This window comes from Pyxicephalus adspersus, chromosome 10 (genome assembly GCF_032062135.1).
Source record: "Pyxicephalus adspersus chromosome 10, UCB_Pads_2.0, whole genome shotgun sequence".
Classification (NCBI taxonomy): Eukaryota; Metazoa; Chordata; class Amphibia; order Anura; family Pyxicephalidae; genus Pyxicephalus; species Pyxicephalus adspersus.
In genome coordinates this window covers 37,375,694-37,401,521 of record NC_092867.1, presented here as the reverse complement: position 1 = coordinate 37,401,521, position 25,828 = coordinate 37,375,694, and the positions used below count along the sequence as shown (strand labels likewise).

Genomic DNA, 25,828 nt, shown 5'->3' with positions numbered 1-25,828 from the left:
AAGCTAGGTGATCCAGCAAACCTGGAATGGATTTCCTAAAAGGCATTCTTTTAGCAAATGTTTTCAATCCTGGACCAGATCTGGATTACCCAGCTTTACTGATGAAGTGTATCCTCTCCAGTCTTGGAGAAGTTTAGTAAATCACGCCCAGTATCTCTGACTATAATTGGAACCATAATGGGATCTTTTCACAACTATCATATCTTGTCATTTTAAGGCATTTCAAAGTTTTTCTAAAATATAAAATATGCTTCTTTCAGTTTAAACACATACACAACTTTCTACTTACAGGGGACCCTGACTGTCCCACATCTCCCTTATCTCCTTTTGGCCCTTGTAATCCCCTAGGGCCGGTATCTCCCTTTGGTCCTTGAAGTCCATCCTGTCCTGCAAGTCCTGGTGGACCTGGAGGTCCAACCTCACCAGGTTTCCCTCGAGGGCCCTAAAACCACAACAAGAGATATTATGCTCAAGCCTTTATTCTAATAAATAATGACAGCACAATAGGTTAATTAAATTTGACAAAGTAGAAAAAACATTTGCTTTTTGACATGATCACCCACCTGTTGTCTTTGTGATATCAAAATGAAAGCAGAAGAAAATTTATAAGAAATGTGAAATGTAATAAAACTCAGTTTAAAACTGATGAACTTCCTTGTGTATACAGAAAAGGATATTTGTAAGTGCTGTGTAATATGTTGGCACTATATAAATACTTGGTTTGCCTATGTTTTGAACATACTATCCAATACATATGAGAAAGCAAGTGACTTGTCTTTCCTACCTTGTCCCCATCATGGCCAGGAGGACCAGGCAATCCAATTTCCCCCTGACAAATTAGAGAAAAAAAATATATTTTTTTGCTAAATTAATTTATTTTTTGTTTACAATACAAACATTATAAAGGCACTACACGTGAATTGCAAAATGAAAGGTAATGGATAGCAAAGTAACAGGAAAGGAAAATGAAGAATGTAATAGAGGCAAACTTTCTCTTTAGGGCACATGTTCTTTCCTATAGTGCCAACCTACCACAAATGTGGTTGGCCAAAGCATTTTCTCTTTTGTGCACTTGAAGAAGCAGTGCCTGAAATATCTGATGAGGTTAATTTCTATGGCACAAACTGGTATCATTGTCTTACTTTCTCAATGACATTGGATCCGTTTTACAAGCACAGTCATCAAGGTACATAAATGTAATTAGTCTTACCTTCTGTCCTGGTACACCCGGAGAACCTGGTGGCCCAGGGGGACCCTAAAAGTAGAGAAGATGGACAAAAACATGACTATCCCCACATTTGTATAAAAGTATAAATTCCATTAGGATCTCAATATACTGTGGATAACAAATAATCCAATATACTGTGGATAACATGAGTAATAACATCTCAATGTTAGAGGTGTGCAGGGATTACTAAAAATTCAATTATAGGCAGCGATAATAAGATCAAAAATAATAAAAAGTATAAAATAAAAACATTATTATTTGATAATAACATAAAATGTATTTTAAATACTTTTAAATGGGGTAATAGAAAACGTTTTTATTACTCATTGACTAATTTAAGATTATTTAATATAAGAATTAAACAGCAGAAAAAAATGTTGATTATAGATAATTGTGAAATAAACAGATATGACAAATGTAACTTTGAAGACTGTCTCACACAAACCAAAATAACACCCACTTTGGCACTGCTTATCCTATAAAGCTGACTTTTTGGAACTTACAGTTTGCATGTGAAAACAGTAATTATCCCTTTTTCCTCTAAAATGTGGCAAACATACATGCAACAAAGGGATGAATGAATATTATCATGCTTATAATATTGACACAATTTATAGACGATGCTAATACTCTATAATATAATTATAGACAATACTATGACCATTGAGGAAAATTTCTGCAGGGGATACAAAGTAACATGAAATCAGTTCAGGTCATTTCAGGCTAACACTGAGCTGTCAGTTTCAATTACTAACACAACCAAGTCAATTAGTCTGAAATCAGTTGGCTAACAAAATGTATTTCTAACGGTGTTATCTCTCTGCCTTTCAGCAATGTATAGGCAAGGGAAAGAGGATATCTACCATATATGTTTGTTTTAACTAAGGCCCATATCACAAAACACAGTCTGGCTTATATTAAAGCAACCAGAACAAAATCTGCAGCAATAATGAACTGTATCCAAATCACCTGTGTTATATCCACCTATGGGACTTGGGGTTAACATTTGTTCTGAGCGTTTTGTAAAAGCCTTAACAGATCAGAGACTTTATAGCTGACAACAAATGGACAGAGTGTGTGGGCCAAGAGGCTGTTATCTGCTGTCAGCCTATAGGTTTCCATGCATTCAGAACATCCATCTGATCAATATCTCCTAAATTAGATTGGATTGAGTCTGTGTGTGGCTCTGTTTGGAAAAGCATGTAGGAGAGAGATGGCCGACAGTATGATATTAAGGCCAAGAAGGTGGATAGAATTTCCACTGCAAGCAATAGAAAAGGCAAACCTTTTTTCTAATTGCATTTCAAGCCATCTGAAATTCCTGTACATCCACTGGCTGAACCATGACGTGGAATGATAAATGTACACTTACTCTCACTGCTCGCAGCAGTGACTGCTGTGCTTTTCCAAGACTCACGTTGTTGGTCAGTTAATGCAAGAAGGATAGATAACTGCTTAAAAACCTGGATTTCTAGTTTTAACTGTTGTGCTATTTTTTTTTCATGAAGAAGAAAATATGTGGCATGCAAAACATGTTGTATAATATATCTAAAATATTATTGACCTACATTTACATTATAGACTTGAAAACAACAGTATAATGTAAAAGTAGAAGTAGGAAAGACATAGCATTCCCTTAGAATATGTTTTTAAGTGACCTCTCATGTAAAATTGGGCTCTATGTGAGCACTACCCATACTATTTTGGTCCATCCTCCCTTTTATATAAGTACAAAGGACAGTGGTGTTCTATGTTGCAGATATTGAATAACTGCTTGGTATGTCAAAACTAAAACTTGCCACATAAATTAGGTTTGCCATCAACTATAATGTGAAGGCTTGCCTAAAAAAATAATAAGTTCATATTCAGCTACACAGACCACTTGCATTGCATATTTGTTGGTAAGTCCAAAAAAAATAAAAAGTTCAGGTTTCAAGCTTTTGTAGTCAGATCATTTGGCTTGCATTTGAGATAAGTTAGAATTGTTTAGGATCCTTCCATTTAAGGTTTTAAGACCTGTTTCTGTCCAGCTTGTGACCTACTTCTAGAAAAATAAAAAAGGCACTTATATGAAAGATAAAAATTGCATATATATATATATATATATACATATATATATATATATATATATATGTTTGTTGAAACAATTTCCATACTGACTTAAAACAAATAGTTTTTGAAATAAAAAAAAGTACAAAATGTAATATGCACTTCAGATAAAAAATACAGTACATAGTAAGTGTGAGTGCTCAGTGTGTGTGATGTCCTCAGATGTATCTTAATAAAAAATCATTCATATATCCAGCTTTTTATTACCTGTAATGCTTCGCTGAGGTTGCTGTTATATTCCACAATGTTAAATTTCCCTGGCTCCCCTTTAGGACCCTTAAATGAAACAAATCATAATTGCAGGGTTAATAAACTGACCAACATTTCTAATTACGACAGTATGTTTAGGAAATGTCTGCTTATGCAATATAAATGCACAAATGAGTTGTTTTTTATTAGCAGATATCCAGACATCAGGATTATTGTTGTAATTGTTCCTTCATTTGGAAATTATACATTTTTGAACAAACAAATAAATAAATATCTCTAAAATATAGGAGCTATCATTCCTGTTTATATTATCTGCCACAAGGTTGTTATAAACAAATAACCAAATTCAATTTCAGAAAAAAACAAATGCAACTCACCCTTGGTCCAGGAGGACCTTGATCACCTTTAATTCCTGTAGCACCAGCAGCACCCTGTAAACAAATAAAGAATCAGTGGAAGTGACTAAAAAAGTCTAAACATTTCTGTTTACATTTGAACCATTTTGTTGGTTGTATAAAAGGCTGACTCATAAATATCCCCATAATGTGAATTAGTAATGATGAAGAACAAAAAATCTTTACCTATCAGGTGGATATAGATGTTAGATGTTAGCTATCCAATCCTGCCAATCATATGATATTCATGGAAAACATTGCACCTTAGCACATATCCCTACTTGTTACTTGAGTAATGGGTGAATATTTATGTATAACAATGCATGTTCACCATGCCCAAGCATTTTCAACATATGTCTTTGGTCAGTTTTAGCCATTATCTGTTAGAAATCAGCTGTGAGAGACTGATACTAAAAATCAGGGCACAAAAATCTTGAATAATGGTCAGCTCTGTCATCGCAGGGACTAATTACTCATATTTGGACTAATTCTGGCTTCTAATGTTCTGATTGGACATACAATGTGTAAATCTTTGAGGTTTCTTAATTACTGAGTATGGCATGTCTTGCTATTCAAATTTCAAGATAAACAGTTAGATCTTCTAATCAGCATTCAAAAATTACAACATCAATCCCTTAGAAAACTTTAGGTCAAGCTAACAAAAATATGATGCATGGGGGGGTGGGGGCGTATTTGGAATATTTTAAATCACATGAACCATTAGTGTATTGGACGTTAAATGACCTACCTTATCACCCTTCAGACCTGGAATTCCAGATTGGCCAACAGCACCGGTTTCTCCCTGGACCAATATGGAAAAGAGAAAGGAGATGGTTAGGTTTTTACACTAGTGCTTGTAGTAATATGATATATATATATATATATATATATATATATATATATATATATATATACGTAAAAGCTGAGGACTAGTTTAGAATTAAGAATCACACATTTTAGAGGTGCCTTGATGTGGTGGTGGTGTAGCTTCCAGTGAGCAACCAAAGCTTGCAACTACTGTATAAAAGTCCTATGCCGTCTGTAGGGAAATATCATTTTTGTACCATGATATTGTTGCAAACTGCAAAAGCAATACACAGTTCCTAACGTTAATTAAAATTTTTAACCATAGATGACATTTTGTGCTCTGGATATTCAGACCAAGACTTCTGTAAAAGTAATGTGCACAATGATTTTCTTCTAGTTGGCATAGAATTACAAGCATAGTTCAAATGTATAGCTTTATCTCTCTCGATAAAAAGATATATGTACTTTTAGTAGCTTTTGTTCTTTGACCTTTTCTCAACTTTGGCATTATAAAAGAAATATTAATGATAAAAAAGGAGTTGCCATTTTGCTTTAAAAAAGCACAGTTTGTCATTTTTCAGCCTTCAAAGAGAAGGCAACGTTTTTCAACCTGTCTATCACAAAAGTCTCATGATATCCTTGCGCTTTGTATTAACTTTAACTGGATCATCCAAACTGGTATCAAAGGTATTTTATCAGTTTGAGTTTAACACTACAGACTACAGAATTTTAATCAGGTTCGTTGAATTACTTTCTTTGAGATCTATATATTATATATCAGATGATGGAATGATGGCCACAGCCACCTTTATCAGAAAGATCACATAGGCACTGCCTCTACACTGCAGAAATATTGCACAGCTTTTACCTATACTTAGTAGAAGTGCGCCTGTCATTTGTCCCTTGAATTAGTTTAATAGCCAATTATGGTTTAATGTGTCACAGGCAGCTAAATAAAGTCTGGTCACAGTAAGTGTGTGCCTTGGTATATACATAGTATGACATGTATTCCCTCCCATTCTACAACATGCAGGGTATATAAACCTTACTGGGTCTGTTTTGGTTTTCCACCATTTCTCATGTTTAGTATAATTTCACTAGTAACATACAGACCTTTGGTCCTGGAGGTCCTGGTGTACCAGGTTCTCCTTTTACTCCACCAAGTGCATTGCCAGTATCACCCTTTTCACCCTGTATATAAATGAAAATATGACACAAAGCCAGTCAAAGGAAAATTCTGCCACAAACAGTGATAAAAAAGGTTGGGGAAAAAGAGTGGCTTGCTCTAGCATAATTCTATGGAAACTTTTTCATATAAACTTCTACCACAGAACAACAGTCAAAAGGTTTATGGTGACTACATTTTAGTTTAGTTTTATCAGGCTTCCAGTAGCACTTGTCTTGTCCCAGGGTGACAACATTAGCTCACTGTACAGTACTGTTGAACTGTATACACGCCTGTAGTCCTGTGTACATATAAAAACTAATGTACTTATTATTACACTATTTCGGTAAGCTTTGGTACTTTGCAGCTTTGGTTGTTGGTGTTTGGGGATTTAACGCTAAGATAGTTTAAATCAGTGGTCGCCAACCTTTTTGAGCTCACGGACCATTATTATTATTATTACACAGTATTTATATAGCGCCATCATATTACACAGCGCTTTACAAAGTCCATAGTCATGTTACTAACTGTCCCTCGAAGGAGCTCACAATCTAATGTCTCTACCATAGTCATATGTCTTTAATGTAGTCTAAGGTCAACTTAGGGGGAAGCCAATTAACCTCATGGCATGTTTTTGGGATGTGGGAGGAAACCAGAGTACCCGGAGGAAACCCATGCAGACACGGGGAAAACCTGCAAACTCCATGCAGATAGTGTCCTGGCCGGGATATGAACCTGGGACCTAGCATTGCAAGGGAAAGAGTGCTAACCTCTGGGCCTAAATCCGCGCGGGGAGCAATGTGTCACTCAAAGGGGAAGAAACTTTCCTTGGAGTGATGTCTTGATGCCAGAGGCTGCCCACTCTCCCATCACGGGTCCAGAGACACAACCCACAGTGAGCCTGCGATGGGAGAGTGGGTGGGTTAAGTCTTTATGGGAGACATGGTCCGTGGCTCTGGTCAGTGCGTCCCCCAAGCAGCGTCCTTCTCCTGACCTCGCTGGAGGGCGCACCGGCCAGAGCCGCGGATCACCAAAATTTTCTCTGCGGACCACCTGTTGGCAACCGCAGGTTTAGATAGCCCTAGGACAATGATGCATAATTGTCAAGAAAAACAATATTAGGGAATGATTTTAAAATGTAAAATTGTGATTTAATATAACAAATTATTTGGTCATCTCAAGCAAAACTGCAAAACAATTATAGACATAAATGTGTTATTAAAAAATACTTCAACGTAGCCCTTTGCACTGTATAGCAGTTGGAACAATCAATATAAAAATATGTTTTTTAATAAAAAATCACTAATGACTATAAGTGTCTTTATTATGTCAGTGTGAATTATAATGAATGAACTTTAAACGAGCTTCTAACGGCCTACATCAGTTGTTGTGCTTTAAAAGGGCATTTTCAAGTCTTTATTTTACTCATGAAAAGGTATCATTGAAATCTAAGAACAAAGAAATGTATCACACAGAGCTCACTACATAATCTGATTCTAAAAATATCTTGGAGGTCATCCACCATCCACCTACACACAGCAAGGAATTACCCTCCTGTAGCAGATATAGTTATTTAAAAGTCCAATTTAGCATTACCTTTAGACTCTGTACATTTTTAAAGCTGAAATGAAATAATTCGAGGAGGGTCCCCCTTATCATTGCAAGTGTTACCTGCTCATTTTGGCAGCATGTTTTAGGACCCAGATTGGGTCATGGACATGTTTGTGAAGGGTCATGATTTGACTGTATAGCTTAGTTTGCCCAAAGGAGAAATCAATGGATCAGTGGTAAGTTAAATAGCATGATATGATTGACATCACTGACACATATGAGGAACTAGAGTGTATGTGGGACATCGATAATTATACAGACAAGGTCAGAGCTGTATAGGGATTGCAAGCATCTGACACCATTTGCCTTAAAAATGTTTCATAAATACAGAGCTGTATTACTTTATATTTTTTTTTATCTGCATAGAGTTCCAGTTAAATAGTTTTTGTATATGTATGTATTGAGTAGTTACATTGTAATGACTCTCAGATATCCAAAGTCTGTTTTAAACTATTGCTATTGTTTAATTATGTTAGCTTGTCACATTTCTACTTATTCCAATAACACAATATCAAGAATTATATTTGAATGAAAACAAATATGTTCACCATCTGCATGTGTTTTGTTTTAATTATACAGCCATTTTTATTTGTCTTTATGTGGTTTTCCTGAGGAATTGATAACAAATCTTTTCTTGGTTCTAAAAAGCAAATTTTTGTTTGAGTTTTCAGATTAAAAAAAACATTGGCCTACAGGATGAAAAAAAGGTGATATACTTTCCTTATTCCTTGCTCACACAAGATGATTTCTACTCATTGAACCGGTCACCTTAATCCTATAACTTTTACTGACTGATCTCTCTCAGCTCCCTGATGTCACTATGCAAAAACCCGGACCAATGCTCTGTTCAGATTGTAGAACATTGGACAGGATGGAACACTGGGTGCAAGGAATAAGGTAAGTTTATCATCCCCTAGGCAAAGAAAGTGCAAAGTGAAGGGGTACCCACATCAATGGTAAATGTGTTTTTTGTCTTTGAAGTTCAAACATTCTTCCAAGAGTACGTAATGAAGTATCAAGGGTAAACTATTTCCAGTTATCCTGAGTATTGGTAATTATAAAAAGGTTAAGATGTTTAGGGATGTATACACTGAACAATACGTACCTTTGCTCCTGAGACTCCCTGTTCACCCTAAGAGAATGAATAAAAATAAACACAAATTATTTTATGTAAATAAAAAAATGATAATGTTTATTGGTTTTTTATATTATAGTTAACATAAATCAAATAAATGTATTGTAATAAACATAAATATAAAATAGCATATTTCTAGTCTGAACAAAATGCATTCTTCAAATTCAGGAGCAGTCAGCAAGAAATATATAGAAGCAATGTTTTTTGTAATACATTGACAGGTTATATCTTAAGAAAGCTGTCTAAACCCATATATTGAGATATCAGAAAAGGGAAAATAAGTAGTAGTGGTCAAAGTAACCCTCTGGATACCCCATTTTCTACATTTTCATCCTTAGATTTTGACATGTAAGGCCAAGTATAGATGCTAATATTATTGGAGCACTTCTATTAAAAATAAATGGAAAACTGCAGCTGGTTACCAGAAACTAATCACATGTTCTACAAAAAGCAAGCTCGAACACAGTCTCTCTCTTTATTCTATGTTATTGTTACTTGTGCTATACTTTGAATAAATAACTGTATATACAATAGTGTGGACAATTATACACCCTGAATTGCTTGTACTGTCCACTGTTAAGTTAACTTCAATGTCCAGCATTTTTATACAGGTCTCAACCCACTCTCTGCATAGAAAGTGAAAGTAGAAGCAGCACATTATGAGATGAGCTCAACTCTATTACTCTTGCACTTCAGCACGCCTGATTGGCTCTTTAAGTTTCTTTTCTCTGCATTATTTTATCCTATATTGACTTTGTGTTCAAATTTAGGAACACACCCATGAATGGTAGATGAGTAAATGTTAAAGCACTTGCTAAAACTTAATATTGGAATAAATATATACGAGGAATATATATATATATATATATATATATGTGTGTATATGTGTGTATATATATATATATATATATATATATATATATATATATGGAAATTAGGAAAGTCTATGCAGTAATGTGTAAGGTGGACCTCATTGACCACATTTAACAAACTATTCTAATGCTATACCAAATTTATAACAATACATACATAAATGGAGTTTGCAAAGTTTGGTAATACTATACACAAATAAAAGGTTTCTACTTTGGATGTCACATATTTCTATTATCAGGTAGCAATGAAAACTTTCAGTGTATGCAATTGGATATGTAATATAATATAAAACCTGATAATAATAAATACAACATAACAGCTATATGAATTTATAAAACTAAAAAAGGTATTAAAATGCACACAGAACTCTGCAGAACATTGGCTCCAATTAGCTTTAATTTTCCAAGAAAAATAAAAAATGATTTGCTGCTGTTTTTTAAGAAAATTCCATCTAGTACCCTATTTGTCATTTGTGATCCTGCACCAGCAAAATGATAGCTGTAATTGGATAAAATGATCTCCAAAGTAACATAGACACCTTCTTTGCCTTCAATTTTTTTTAACTGACTCCTTTTATGCTGACAGCACGGATGAACTTATGTTATAACTGTGCTGGGCGAGAGTAGGATACAAAATGATATATTAGAAGGGTAATCCATGGCAATACATCACTTCAGCTAGTTCTGCAGACTCTGCTAGGATTCAACCAATTTTACATTGTGCACACATAAAATATAGAACAGATTAAACATGATGCTTATACCTGTAAAGCAGTAATGATAAATAAACATAGAAATATGAGCCAACATATTTTTCCCATATGGTAAATCTATGCTGACACAAGGTCAGCTTCTATTACCACGGTAAAGTATCATAGCTTCTAATCTTCATATGACAATCCAAAAGAAGAATATGCAATGGCATCTATGTACTTAAAAAAGCCCCTTGATTTATTGTCAGAGGGGACTAACTTGTGTACAGAATGGATTTATTTGAGTCTGATGAATGAATGCAGATATCCTCTGATAAGTACCATAACACACTAGCAGTTACTAGATTTTGTAATCAATCTGTACAATGGCTACCATAAAACTGACAATCGGAAACCATTACTATTACTTTACTCTTTTATAACTTAGTGCTGGAAGAAGCTAATGACCATAATCCAAGCTACAGCTGTTCCTACATAACCCTTATCCATGAAAATCCAGAACACATTTTACCCAGGGCTGAAGGATAATTTACTGTGCATTATAAAAATGGATGTAGATAGGATGATGACGCACTTTTTAAGCTCCTGGTTTGCAGAAATGATGGTGTCCATCCCCAATGTTGAACTAAACATAGTCTGTTCATCAATAAGTAAGTATTTTCCATTCTCCCAAAAAGTGGTGTTTTGCCATGGGATTTTGGTTACAGATGCATGATAGTATGTCCCTATTAAGTCTATGCAAAATTGCACATCTTTAGAATAGGGAACTATAAATGATTGTCACTGTATTCCAACTAATAAAAAGCTGACATTTTTATAGACAGGGTCCACCCAACAATAAAATGTTTGTTTTGGATTACTAATGGCAAGTTGAATTACAATACACCTTTTTCATATTTCTCTGGGACTCTGGTGGGGAGATTGTTCCATCTGCCTAATAAATGGAGGGCATAAACAACTTGCCAGCAGTCATCCAGGGGTGTCTGGCCCCAAAATAGTATTTTGTTGTATCAATAGTTCATGGATTAGATCAACTGATCACAATAATCTGTAACAAATTTCCATCACAGAACTTTAAGTCTAAATGCTGTATATCCTGCTAAGAATTCACAGCTTTAATACATATTACATAGAATGTATTTTTAACTTGTAACTTCTTTTCATTAGTAGCTGCAGAAAATTTTTAATACCTAGACAACTTGTTGTACAATCAATATGGATATTTTATGTAAGAAAAAAAAATAAATTGACCTTATAAGTGAATTAGGAATATTCCAAAGACAAGATTTACAAAAAGGGGAAAGTGTTATATAGATACATGCTTGAAATGATAAATGGTAAATAAAATCCAACCTTTTATTTGTTTTAACTCTGCTTGCTTTAAGCTCGCCGTTCAGAAAATGAAATAGAACTTCTAAAAAGAAACTTCAGGGTCCATGGCATGTACATTTGTGTTAGGTGGCTGGCACAAACAAAGTACTGGGAGAGCTTTCAGGGCCATTAGGTCAGGTCTAAATGCCCATCCATGAGCTAACATGAAATCATCCTTAGAGTATTAACCAAACTAACTGCTGAGGAATCCATTGCAAAGCTTTTAAGGCAAATGTCCTATCCTCTGCCAAGTTACTAGGAGAAAGATGGTGGTATCATTTAATTCCATTTCTTTGTGTTATCTTCATTGGGAAATGAATGTAAGGCTTGTACCATTATTTTTGTAATTCAAAGAAACAGAGGTAATTCCAAACATTCTACAGCATTCCACCCAGAACAAAAAGAAAGAGAAGCTACTACTTGTTTAGGATACATGTTTCATTTTAACATTTTTTTTTTTAGATAACTTTTAGTCCTTTTTATGTAATCGGGATGCTGTGAGGGTAATGTAATAACATTTTTTTTTTGCCTTAACTATGTGTGATGCTTTTCTTTAGGCTGTTGTAAGCTTAACTATACATGGCTGTCAGGTACAGTTAAGATAGGGTGCTAGGTTGTTGGATACAGCTAAAAACACCCATAGACCCCAAACAATCAAATGGGAGGGGTTTGAAGGAGCAAGAGATGGCCAAACAATATGTTTGGTGTTCAATAAACAATGTTTCCAATGTTTCCATCTCTTTTAGAAAATGCCATCAAATAGAACCCAATTTTTCCACTACAGTTAGCTGGTAATAATATTATTTCACAATTTTTTTTATTTCAGTGTTGTTTGGTCAATAGAGTTTAACCCCTCATATCAATGCAACAAAAGCAATATTTCATTATCACAAGTGAGTCTACTAACTGTATCTAATTCAGTCCTACAATAACATAGACCATGTCATACAAAGTACCAGAAAGCTGAACCTGACCCATTGTCAGTATTGTGGGTTTCAGCCCCATTTGTAAATCTTGTCAATTGCACAAGTACCACAAATACAAACACAAGTAACATCAAGTTTCCTATAGATATTGGACAGTTACTAGGAATGGTTAGGGGAGAAGAATGGGGGCAGAGGCCAGATATAGTGGAAGAAATGATGTATGGTTACAAAGGTGAATATGAAGAAAGGTAAAGTTAAAGCAAGGGGTGGGTCATACCTCTCAACTCTCAGAAACAGAAATCAGGGAAAAGCTAAAGAAAAAGAGGACAGAAGATGAAAATTAGGGTTACTGAGCCACACAGGGAGTGGAAAGTGGTCATGTAAATAGTAAAAACTAGTGGATGATGTCTGAGATCCAGTACATAGAGCTGGGAGGTGTAAGTAATGTAGATCATTGGGAAACTGGGGATACAAAGAGACAAAACAAGGTTGGCTAAGAGGTACACATGGGATTCATGGGGTACAGCTACATTTTTGCTAAAGAATATACCTTTGCTCCATGTTTCCCCGGCATCCCGGGCATGCCTCTCTCTCCCTAGGATTGGAAATGAGAAAAGAAAGAAAAGGGGAACTAATAAGTCCAGGCAGAGTTAGTGTATGTTAAGTGTCTTGTGAAGAATAAAAAAGGTCAAAAGAAGACTAAGATAACTGGCTATTTAGTAACAAAGTGAATAAAGGTGGTAGCACATAGCAGTTAATCAGAAATTGACCTCTCCAAAGGTTTATCTAATTAATACTAGTACAAAACTCTGATTGGTTGGCATGAAGTACTGCACATCACTTCAGTTTATTGTAAAAATAATGTAAACTAATGTAAGCTGTAATAATTTTATTGTAACGTTACCCTATAGCTTAAATTGTAGCAGAACCAATTAGTGGTATGATAGATTTATTCTGTTTTATGCTAAAATAGTTTGTGTACTCCAACATCTAAACATAAAATAAAAATTAATACAAAGTATGACACTATAAAAGCAAACTAATAAACTGTGTACAGACAAGGCATACTTTGAATTTCCCTAGGTTAAAACAATGATTATGTGAGGCAGGTCAGGATCTCATTATATTAGTCACAGATTCAATTAAGCAGATATAAAGTGTCCAGTTAGTGTGGAAAATCTGACCTAATTAGAGATGCAGTATAAAAGATGTAACAAACATTGATCCCTTTTTTTTAACATAATGCTACTTTATGTATCACATTTGAAAAGAGATACTATAAGCAATGTTTTTTTTAATTCAGGTTAATAAAAAATTGTGCATGATACAATTCTATGATCATGTGGCTAGCAAACCACAGACTCATTTGATAACACAGGACAACAAACAAGTTGAAATCTTTTAACTGCTATTTTATTTTATCATTAAGCATGGTGGTAAATGTATCCCATTGACCTCAGCTTTAGTTTGCATGTTGGACAATTTTTAGTTTGCAAAGTTTGACAAACTTTCCTTAAAGTAGTACTTTAGGTTCAATATTATCTATGTTAGCAGTACATTGGTATCAACTGATCCATAATAGGCATGCATCAAGTAATATCACCAGATCTGCATATCAGGAAAACAAAGTTTTAAAGCCAATGAATTAGAATGAAACTAATTTTTAGAAGGAGTTCAACTGTTGTAGTCTAGATAAATCTGTATTTTAATTCAAAGTGGTGCAATATACCAATTTTCCACCAGAGGGCACAAGGAATCAAGAAATTAGGTTATCTCCATCTATCACCCACAACAGGCTGTTTCTGCATTTGAATTATGCTTCCAGGCTTTTTAAATCTGAAACATGAAACATGCTTGCAATCATCCATCAGGCATACAGAACTAATCTGTAATAATACCAGATTATAAAAAAACATTGTCTCCCCCCTGCAGACATTTTCAGGTGTTTTCTATTTAATGGCCGCTGAGTCAGAAGTATTTTATATTCAACTCACTTTAGGTAGTTTAAATTTTAAGGTCAGCATGAAGTCCATAACAACCAAAGGCCATATTCCAGTATTTCCGGGTAAGATCATGTGCATAAAACATATCATCCCCATGCGGCAGTAGCTGAAAACCTGGGGTTAGTCTAAACAATGTGAACGAGTACATAAGTGAGTGCAGACATAGCATAGCCTGGGGCATTATAGCACTTGTCATAGGTCAAATTTTAGCATGCATCTGACTGCATCTAAAATACAACTTTACTGATGGACACTGTGGAACTGCAGCATTTAAAGATATCTAAAACCAAGGACAAAAAAGTAACATATTGCTGTTTACTTGTCTTTATATGTGATAGCTGCATAAGTTTTCATTATTTAGGCCAGTGGTTCACAAACTTTTCCAGATTTTGGCAACGTTAGTGACCCCTGGGCCAAAACAAATACCTAACAAATATCAGGGGCTAAGAAAAGTTATAACTCTCAGGCAATGGTTCTTTGAAAAAAGTACAAGGTAGGATATAAGGTTCCAAAAAATACCAACAGTGACACCCTCCTTAGTGACAGACACCTATGTGACAAATGCCCCAGTGACTCTTCAATGACGGATCTCACTTGACAGATGCCCCCAGTGAGAGATCCTCAGTATCAGAGCCCCAGTGATAGATCTCACTTCATAAATGCCCCCAGTGCCAAATCCTCAATGTTAGACCTCATTTAACAGATCCCCCATTGACATCCCCCCAGAAAAAAGACCCTCAGTGACAGACCTTGTGTGACAAATGCTTAAACTTGCATATCCTTAGTTACAGACCCCCATAAGTGACAGACTTCAATTAACAGCCCCCCAGGAACAGATCCTGGAGGGCTGTCAGATATGCATATACATTGTCACCTATTTAAAAAGCAACCATGCAGATGTAATTAAACTAAAAGAAAACTTTAATGACTTTTCTTGCATCTACTACCACAAATACACTAATGATTCTTGCATGTCAGATAAAGGGAAATTAGGGTGTAATGTCCCTAAATATATTTAAGTGTGTGGGAGCATTATAAGTATAAGGAAGTTTAATAATTTGGATGGAGAACTTTATACAGTTGGTTGGTTGATAAAGGATGGGATTGGGGTCATATGTACATAAAATAGGAAGGTTGATCAAAGCCTTTTTTATCTTCTACTATACCTTTTGTGCACTTGCTATGGACAATATTTTACCTTATAGTATGCGTATCAACTAACATTATAATACACTGCTACATAGACAGCCCCAACTGCTAATTTTCTACTTGTCATCCATTACAATACCTAAGATAATGAGAGGAACACGTGGTCTATATCAGTGATTTTCAACCACTGTTCCGTGGCACACTAGTGTGCCATGAGAGATTTTCAGGTGTACCGTGGAAAATTATCCAATTATCATTGTCGAGTGCCTGTGCTGTAGTGACTGGCAGAGTAATGTAATACTCTTCCATGTCAGTGGGTGGCAGTAGGTAGCTCAAGCGCCTTGTTTATTTTTAGAGACGAGAATTAGCTACAAAGTGTAATTTTGTAACACTTTTAATTTGTGGTGTGCCGCAGGATTTTTTTAATGTAAAAAATGTGCCGTGGGTCAAAAAAGGTTGAAAAACACTGGTCTATATGACCTGTCCATTTGCCTATCTAGAAATATATGAGGTCAACAGTGCAGGAAAACCAGGGAACTAGATCACCCATTGTACATGAGCAAATAGGATAATATTCCTGCATAAATCTCAGCTTAATTTACCCTAATGGATGTATAAAGTTGTCATTCACTCACAGGGTGAGTGGGGGTTACAGAATACCAAGGATTGTATGCCTTTGAAATTTTTCGACTACTGCTGTGTCTGAACAGCTCTGTCTATCTTTAACAATAAATTTGACCTGTCATTTGTTCATAAAAGCCTATTGAGCTACTGAGGAACTGCAGGAGAGTAAGTTGACAGTGCAGCTTATTGCTCATATGAACAAACTAAACTGATTTACTGACAACTCAATTTTCACCTTAAATTTATGAAATCTAGGACTATGACATGTAAAGCATTAACTTGTCATATATTTGTGATGTTTGGATTGAGGCCAAGTAGAAGAAGTACATTTGTGTATTATTGAATTGTCTGTTTCATGGGGCTGGATGCTGTCAAAGTGAACTGACTAGATTAAACTATTTTTGAAGTCGGCATCTTCTTACAGAGATAGCTATTATAATCTTCAACTTCTAAATCTTGGATAAATCCCTCCTCGTCAGATTCAAGATACCACGGTAGTATCTAATCTTTATGATTTTTAAATAATGATGTCATCTTCTGTTTAAGTTTTACAACAAAACCTCGGCTGGTAATTAACAATAAATGTCAAACAAACTTCAAAAAGTGAACTAGTAATATATAGAGCATAACGGTAAAATGTTTGACTTTGATAAAGCTGTATTAGAGCGATCAAAGATATAATTTCCATGCCAGTACAAGCAGTTATAGTGATCTCCCCTTTAAGATTCTGTTTAATGTGGTGTTAATAGAAGTCAGATAATTGAAAGAGCAGATCACAGCACATCATATATGCTGGGAGGCTATTACTCATCATGCACCTTAGCAGGTATTTATCAGATTAAATCTAGATACAGTAAGGAAAATACATTTTATGAGTGTTTTAAGAATTATATCTATTATCTATTTAGTTTAGAATTACCATTTGAATTCAGCATAAGACCATAGAAATGTAAAAATGAGCTTACCTGGGCTAAAATATTTCACTAGTGACAACAACAATATTGAACAATGACCATTTCAATAGAAAGTAGAAGTTCTTGCTTTAGACAGTTGAATGTTAGGAAACGGGTTAGTACTAAAAATTGGTCTGTATATTTTTTCCCTTGCTTTGTTCCTCCCTGTTGGAATCATCAATTAGCAAATAAATATTTAAATAAAACTGTTTTTTTTTTTTTTTGCATAATGCAGATAAATTAAAGTAAACAATTTCAGTACAGGAGTCATAAAACTTGAGTTCAGTTTTAAAAAATTGGAATATAAGGACCTGATTTAAAAAAACTCTCCAAGATAGCCTTTCATAGGAGAACCTGGGTGATCCAGCAAACCAGGAATAAATCTGGTCCAGGATAGAATACATTTGCCAGCCAATAGCAAATTATTTTTAATAAATCCATTCCTGGTTTGCTGCATTAACCAAGTTCTCCCATGATAGTCTATCTTTGCCAGTCTCGGAGAGCTTTTATAACCCAGGCCCTAAGTGTACTGCATACCAATTATTTTAAAACATTTAAATTTGACCTTGCATTAAAATGCAAGGAATGTTCATTTTTCTTTACAGATACTTTTTGGAACTTATAAAGAGAATGGGATCCTGACAGTATATGTGAGTTCAAGGCCTGTTTAAAACTACAACAAAGACTTTGTTTTTAAAAATGGCAGAAAGGTCGCAGCAAGCACACCTACATTCAAGCTTACATTTTTTTTGATTTTGGGGAGTTTTTCGTAATCCGTAATCACAAAGGAGTTTCTGGATGACAATGCCACTTCTTACTAGGCTTTGTGCTATCATGCCATGCTTCTCTTCTGCATGCATTGTAATCAAGTAAGGCAGAGGTAGGAAAACTTTTATGGCCACTAGGCCATTTCAGGGGTGGCGGGAGTACACTGGGCCGGACACTGAGTCCCGCCCTAATGGCCCCACCCACCACTAGGAAACGCCCCCTTAAGTGAAATACCTTTCCTCTGTATGCATTGCGGAGGAGAAGGATTTCCCTTCAGGGAGTCTTCCCTATTTACCACGCTGGCGGAATATCAACGCTGGCCGCGGTAAATAGGGTAGCAACAGCAAGGCGGCGGCGCCGAAGTTCCGGCGGCTCCAGAGCTCCAGTTTCGGTAGATCCTAACGCCCCCTGGCAGATCCTGCCGGCAACCCATGGCTTAGGAGCTGCAGGTTGCGGGCCGGCTTTGGGCCGGATTGGCCAGGGGGCGTTGGGCCAGAACAAGCTACTGGCTAGGCTGTACCTGGCCTAAAGGCCGGAGTTTGCCGACTCCTGAAGTAAGGTAAAGGTCAAAATCAGCGTCTACATCTACTCCATGTTATGTTCATATGCTCATAATGCTCAATTTTGAAACCAACCAGGAAACATTTTAAAATCACTTCATTTTTAAAATAAATACCATAACATAAAATAGTTTTGTTAGCCCAAATTTACCTTCTCAGCAACTAAGCCTATGCTAGTAAAAATTTACAAACTCCTTCTCTCTGATTGGCTGCTATTAGCTGGGCCATGTGAGCCAGTTAGTATGCAGAATGGATAAGCATATATAGTTTGTTTGGATATCCTGCTTTTCATTAGGGTCCTTCTTTAATGTAATATAAAAAGTAATCTATTGTAATGGCAAATTAGATACAGCCATGTTAACTGAGCATATAAGTAAATAGAATTTGAAACAGATGAATAGAAACAGCCGCATATTGTTTGCAGGTAGGGTCGAGCACTATTGTGCTTAAGCTAACAAACACAAGTTAAAGGCCATAGTGAAAACTGATCCTTTATTTCAAAGACCTATATTAATTCCCAGCTGTCATAAGAGATTCATTCTTTCCTCACTTCACCGTTGGTTTACAGGATGTAGACAATAAGGGTTATTTACCAATGTTATCTCTAAGGTTCACATTGGTAAATAACCCTTAGAAGTTCTTAACGTGCGCTTTTACATTTCTTAGAGCTTTTTTGTTTTCTGAAAGATATATACAGGTATATACAATGCAATACAAAATAAGATCAGAACAAGACCTACCTTCTGTCCTACCTCGCCCTGATCGCCCTGTTATGTTATAGAGAAGAAAGAAAAGAAGAGAAGGCAGGATACATGAAGGAAAAGGCATACAGTCATAGCAACAAGACCTTGAAAGGCTGAACAGACTTCTAGGATTCAGTTCCATTTTCCAAGCAAAAGAAAAGACTCCACATAAAATAAAGCACTCAGTGACATGCAATTCACTGTATTTGAACAATGTTTGGAATGGAGTGCTTAGTATACAAACACTGAAAGCAAAACATGCGTGTGGGAATGCAGGTGTATGTCGTGCCAGCAATGTATTGGGTTAGTGCCAGAGAGCCTTTTAAAACCTAAGTTTGGAAACAAAGCCATGCATTTATTATTACAAAACATTTCTTTAAAATTAAATTTAGATCAATGTAAGCCTTGATTCTTTCAAGTAATTTAGCAAACATGCTGATAAAAGGAAATGAAGGAAAAGTTGGGCTGTTCAACATCAGACTCCACTTACTAAATAGTGATAAAACCTTAAAAAGGGCAGCTGGAGTATGAATAATCGTTATATGTAACTGCTCTTATTTCTATCTATATTCTGTAAATCAGTCTCATCAGCACATTTAAAGTTAGGGAACCTAAACTATAACTGCCTGATAATAACTTTAATGGAATTTGAATGGGTGAATGTTATCAGATATAACTCTAAGATAATAAGGTCAGCTATGTTCTTCCTACAATCTACTAATTATCATGTACACATTTGCTTGCTATTAGATTGTGGAAGTATGTTTTATATAAATAAAATTCACCTTTGTTTTAAGTGTTATTGTAAATGTTCTTTTTTTGAAAAAAACACTAAGACATACAAAAAGTACAACTCAGAGAAGAGTGAAAGCCTTTCAATTCTTTGCTATAAATCCTCATCACAAGTGTTCGATTTACATTACAGAGATACAATTCAATATATGTGCACCCACACTAAAACATCCCAATGTGGTCGGAAGGTGCTTTGCTCAACTAGATGCCATATTGTCATGTTATACATTGCCTTTTTTAATTATTCTACAGTAGAATAATATTCTATCACATGACAACACTTCAACATGGGGACTGGTGGAGAACCATCATCTCAGCACCAACTTTCACATCATGCCAGCAAATGGATTGATGAATATATAGACAGCTGACGGGGGTGACACTAAAGTAAACCGGTTGCTATGACTTGCATTAGCAAAGCACAAACTTAACTTTATTGCAGGAAATAAAATTAAAACCTATAATAGCTGCTCTATTAATACAATAAACTTTACCTTTAAAGACAACCTGTCAGGCACATTTGGTGCCATTACTGACCAAGGTGTAAACTTGACCTAACACATGCTAGTTTTAGACCAGTGACTCACAAAGCAAAGATAGTCCTGAGCCTTTGCCTTGAAAAATAAGTCAGAAATGGCAGCTTTAATATTTGTATTTTAACATATCATTTTACAGTATCTTTATTTAGCATTGAGCGTATGCAAATAAAGGTAAGCTGCCATTTGGCAAAAAGCAAATGCTGCAGAAAAATTGCAAGCGATAAATTACAGACTATTCTTTTTTTAACCTTTTACCTGATGCAGCATATGGAGAAAGTGCTTGTTTAGTGGAGAACAAAATAACAGTATTGAAAATCCTTGTTTTTATAGAAACTAGCTACAAAATAGTACTTTTTTTTGATTTTATATTAGTTTACAAGAAAGTTAGATTGTTAGCAAGGTAATGTCTTGTGACTATTGAACTATGGAGTGTTTGGGGAATAACTGCTGTATAATAAAGGGGTAACAATGATTGTTCAATAGTAGAAGATGGGTAGGCAAGTTTGAAAAATGAGCACTCAAACCTATTTTTTCAAACTTGCCTACCCATCTTCTTCTGTCTTTTCAAACCATCACTACTTCCCACCACTACATATCCCCCCTCCTATTGTGTGTAAATTCCCCCACCTACTAGATTGTAAGCTCATCGGGGCAGGGTCCTCTCCTCCTGTGTCACTGTCTGTATTCATCTGTCATTTTCAACCCCTATTTAATGTACAGCACTGCATAATATGTTGGGGCTATATAAATCCTGATTATTATTATTATTATTATTATTATTATTAATAATAATAATAATAGAAGACAAACGGCGATCGGATAGTGACAACACACAGTACTACGATTTATCGCACTGTGTATTTTTTAAAACACACACATCACGTGTTAACCTATTTAAACTTCTGCTTTCTTCAAAAACACACCCAGGCGATTAGGAGCTTTTTATATCTGATAGCTTTTTACACTGTCAATGCAAAATACAACAAATATAATAAAAAAGATGATATTCTGTGATGTCCTATTGACAATTGACATCTACACTGATGATGAACTATTTAGTGGGATCATCAAATGCGGATATAAAAAGCTCCCGGCTGATTTTCCATTTTTCTTGCATCATAAGATGCACACTAGCTGGATTTATCAAACTGCATGCAAGTTTTTTGCATTCCTCACACACCTGAACAAAAAACCCATGAACCATATTATTGTACTAATACCTTTACACCGGCAGGTCCAGGAAGCCCAGGAGCACCTGGCAAGCCAGCTTCACCTAGTTCCCCCTAACGTAAGGGAATATGAAATAGCAAAGAAATATGCTAAGCAGGATGTAGGACAGAAAAATAGACATTAGCAATATTCAAACCATAGGGATAAATCAGTTGCAAAATTTAATTAGAGCCACAAAGATTTTCATTTAAATATATATATATACATTGCATATATATATATACACACACACATACACCAATCAAGTTATGAAAAGAAAGATATCTTGAAACCAAATTTTCTCTTTGGCATTAGGTAGGCTGTTCTTAATCACATGCTCAGTAAAAAATCTGCATCATCAAAAAAATTTGAGTAGAAAGGGGATTATATATACTCATTTTAACATTCTGCAAACAATATACTTTCCATCCCCTTTAAATTTGTAATAATAGGTTTACACATTATTCAGAAGAATAAAGAATTTGCCAATCCATTTTGTCTTCTGACTATGTACATTAATAAGGGTCTATTTATAAAGCATTAAGTCTGGCATTCAGCAACAGTCTCCAGGGAGAATATTTCATGAGTTTTAAATGGCAGTGATTGATTCTTCTCCAGAGAAGGGTGCTTAATGTCAAAATCACTGCTTTAAAAATTGGCCCTTTATTGTTGTAATATAAAAAGGAAATTATTATTTTACCTTTAAAATTAGTATATAGCCTAGGGGCTCCATATAAAATGTATATCTTGTAAAAAATGTAAAAGGTAGCATACAACTGCACACACACCGTTTTTGTACCGTACAGAAAAAAACCTAAATTTCCCTGAACCAACTATCATCTATCCCAAACTCCATCGCCATTGCTGGTCCTTCTTCCCTAAAGCCCATATTCATAAAATCCCCAAAATAAATTTTGGGTTGATTGTTACTTTACTCTACTGAACAAATACTTTGATAATGACATATACAAGTCTTAGTTATGAAAAGTGCCTAATTAGGAATGGTCCTAAATTATCAAGTTATCAGTTTAGATCATAGCACTTATATATAGACAAAACCACTATATATATATATATATATATATATATATATATATATATATATATATATATATATTATAGGTGAGGCTCCTAGAGTAACATAGCAATGAATGCACAATTTCCACTCACTAGTTGTCAGAAAGGCCACCTAGATGCCACATGCAATGCTTAACATACAAAGCATCTAGCAAAAAATATATATATGGAAAGTTTCCTAACTGCAGGCGGGGGAGTCAACTGGATCCTTAATGTGCCATTACAGATTACATTAGTGTTTTATTCGTTGTAATATGCAGTAACCCCTTCTGATTTCCAGTATAATTAGAAACAATAGTTTTACATATGTCAGCAGTTGGGTAAAGTGCTTAGCTATCAGTCTAATCCACAGACCTGTCTACCTGAGTCAGCATACTGTGGACTGTATGATATTAGATTTGCACACAATGTACTGAGACCAATTAGGTATGAACTAAAGTTTGTGACTTAGTAATTTTATATTATGATTACATAAACAAGTCTCATGTCTAACAGTACTAAACAGAAGAGGTCTGTAAGTGGCCTTAAGCAACTGCATACTTACTGCTCCGGTGGCTGTTTTGCTCCTTTTCTGGTCGGGAGGATTTTTCTTCACCTCACTCCGAAAAATTAAGGTATCTGGTGGTGGCTAAACTGGGTATTGCTGAAAATCTGCAATTTGGCTCCTTAACCCCACCTGATCCTGCACTTGGACTGGCTGTTGACCAGGGTCTGTATAAAGCTGCATTTTCAGAAGGTTGCTTCACTGGTGATAGAATAGTGTTTGCTAATTGGTAAAGTGTGTGTTTGTTCCTGAATTTCTGTTACTGACTTGATATTAATTAACCAATCTCCACTGCTGGATAGACTAACTTCCGAATTGTTCTTGTTTGACCTTCTAACCTCTCTTCACAAACTTTTTAACTTCTTTGTGTTATCTGCCTGGTTGTTTGATCTCCGTTGCCTGTTTTCTCCTAACTTCAAACTTTATAACTTCCTTTGATTTTCCCTTTGGTTCTCGGACCTTCTGCGTTTCACCTCCAGCCCTTTGAGGTTCCAAGATTATCTGTCAATCCTTGCCCTCCCCAGACATCATTTCTTCCTTACTTATGTCCTGGAGACAGCTAAATGTTAGGATGACACGACTTGCCTCCAGAGGTTGAGCGGATGCTCCAAGGTGAAAAGTAAGAAGACAGATTGGGGGATTGGTGGATTGGTGCCTGGGTGAAGCATTGGCACTAGATCAGGGACCTCACCAGCTCCTTTTGTTGTCACCAATCAGACTACAAATTCACACATAAATATTTAAAAACGTAACTAGTGAAATATATCAAATTCTTAATAATTAGGCTCTCCAAATTTGGTATTCTAATGATAGAATTCATTAGAGACAAATGATAATTTAATAAAAAAGGTTTTCTCTCTCACTTTACATGGACATAAGAACACCCCAGGCAATTTTATTAAGAGAGATAACCATATGAAACTTTCTTCTATTAGTTTTGCTAATGGATTTATATTTAGTACACTGCCCTTTGGGAGGACATGATTACTTTAGAGTAAGCTTTCATAGGCAAATTTTAAAGATATAGGGTGCCTATGTACAGCAGATTAGGAGCTTGTGTTGATGGGATTTAGGCTTGTTTGGGCATCAACTGGATGGTTTAGGATGCTTTTGAGATGAGATTATTTAAAATTACCTAACAGGTGCATTTGACTTACAGTTAACCTCCTTTTGACTTGCAGTTGACCTGCCTAATGGTCAGATTTGGATTATTATAGGCTATCAAGAGTATGCAAAACCTGACTGAAGTAAATAAAATTATGTCAGTATGGACCTTAAATGAGTCAGGTGGGTCTAGAAGAAAAGTTGCCAGTATAGACAAAATGCCTGTTTTTGTAGGTGGGTTAAGAAGAAAGGGGTTAGATGACTCATGAATCATGGGAGACATATGGCTTTAATTGCTGGCCCTATATTTCAATAGTAATTTGCTGGCTGGCATGACCTACTGTTAACTGTTTATTTGTGTACAAGCATACTAATAAATGCCTATAGAAAAGACAACTTATCATTTCATGCATTCTGGTTGTGGGTCACTTAACTTTAAACTATTTACATTTGATTCTATAATAAATGGTTTACAAGCAGGAAAAAGGACATCCATATGCAAGGCAGTTGCTCTTACACAATACTAACAACTCTGTCTAACATCTTTTAGGCAAATTTCTGTGCCAGCATCATCTAAGTGCCAGTGCAATGACACTGAGTACCATTTCCCTCTCAATTTGCCACGATACAAGGTATTTCCTTTACTCTCAATAGTCAAATCAGAGAGCATCGAAGGATCTGCTAAGGGGGAATTAAAGCAAACTTGTTGGTTTGCCAGAAACAAGCTAATCAAAGACATTCTTTTAAGTCTCACTAATACCTGTGACTGTAAATAAAGTCCTACTAATGCAGTGTCCTATGATAATGTAGCAATAATGATAATTCATTTCACTTTGCCACTTTCATGAAGGTTTTGCCTACTTGCACTGTAAAAAATTCTGCAGGGGGTGAGGCAGTGTCTTTTCTAACTCACAAATCTGTAGCTTGTAAGCCAGAACCTGGTCACCCCCAATTTTTCTGCCACTGGCATCGTGAAATACATTGCAGTGTCTGTGAGGGGGTGCACATGAGGTTCAAATAAAAGAAGACTGACTCGCTCAGAGAAGATAAAGAAAAGAAGATAAAGTGTATACTTTATGAGGTTTGTGCATCACAGAAACTAGATCTCATACTACTGTGGATTAAACTCTCACATAGAAGCTTTTAGGTGTACTTAATATGCCTGTCTCATCTACATCCAAGACTGGAACTGGGTTGGGTTTTGATTTCAGAAAGAATTCT

At 35.5% G+C, this 25,828-nt stretch overlaps 1 protein-coding gene across 1 annotated transcript in view; it reads right to left on the bottom strand.

Moving 5' to 3' along the window:
• COL13A1 (collagen type XIII alpha 1 chain) overlaps positions 1–25,828 on the bottom strand; it is a 106,195-nt gene that overhangs the window by 23,387 nt on the left and 56,980 nt on the right. The window contains exons 17-25 of the mRNA XM_072423751.1: positions 13,093–13,137; positions 8,631–8,657; positions 5,863–5,940; positions 4,691–4,744; positions 3,925–3,978; positions 3,545–3,613; positions 1,211–1,255; positions 785–829; positions 290–442 (exon numbers count right to left, since the gene is read on the bottom strand). Coding sequence (XP_072279852.1) covers positions 290–442; positions 785–829; positions 1,211–1,255; positions 3,545–3,613; positions 3,925–3,978; positions 4,691–4,744; positions 5,863–5,940; positions 8,631–8,657; positions 13,093–13,137 — 570 coding nt within the window. The remainder of the gene's footprint in view (positions 1–289; positions 443–784; positions 830–1,210; positions 1,256–3,544; positions 3,614–3,924; positions 3,979–4,690; positions 4,745–5,862; positions 5,941–8,630; positions 8,658–13,092; positions 13,138–25,828) is intronic.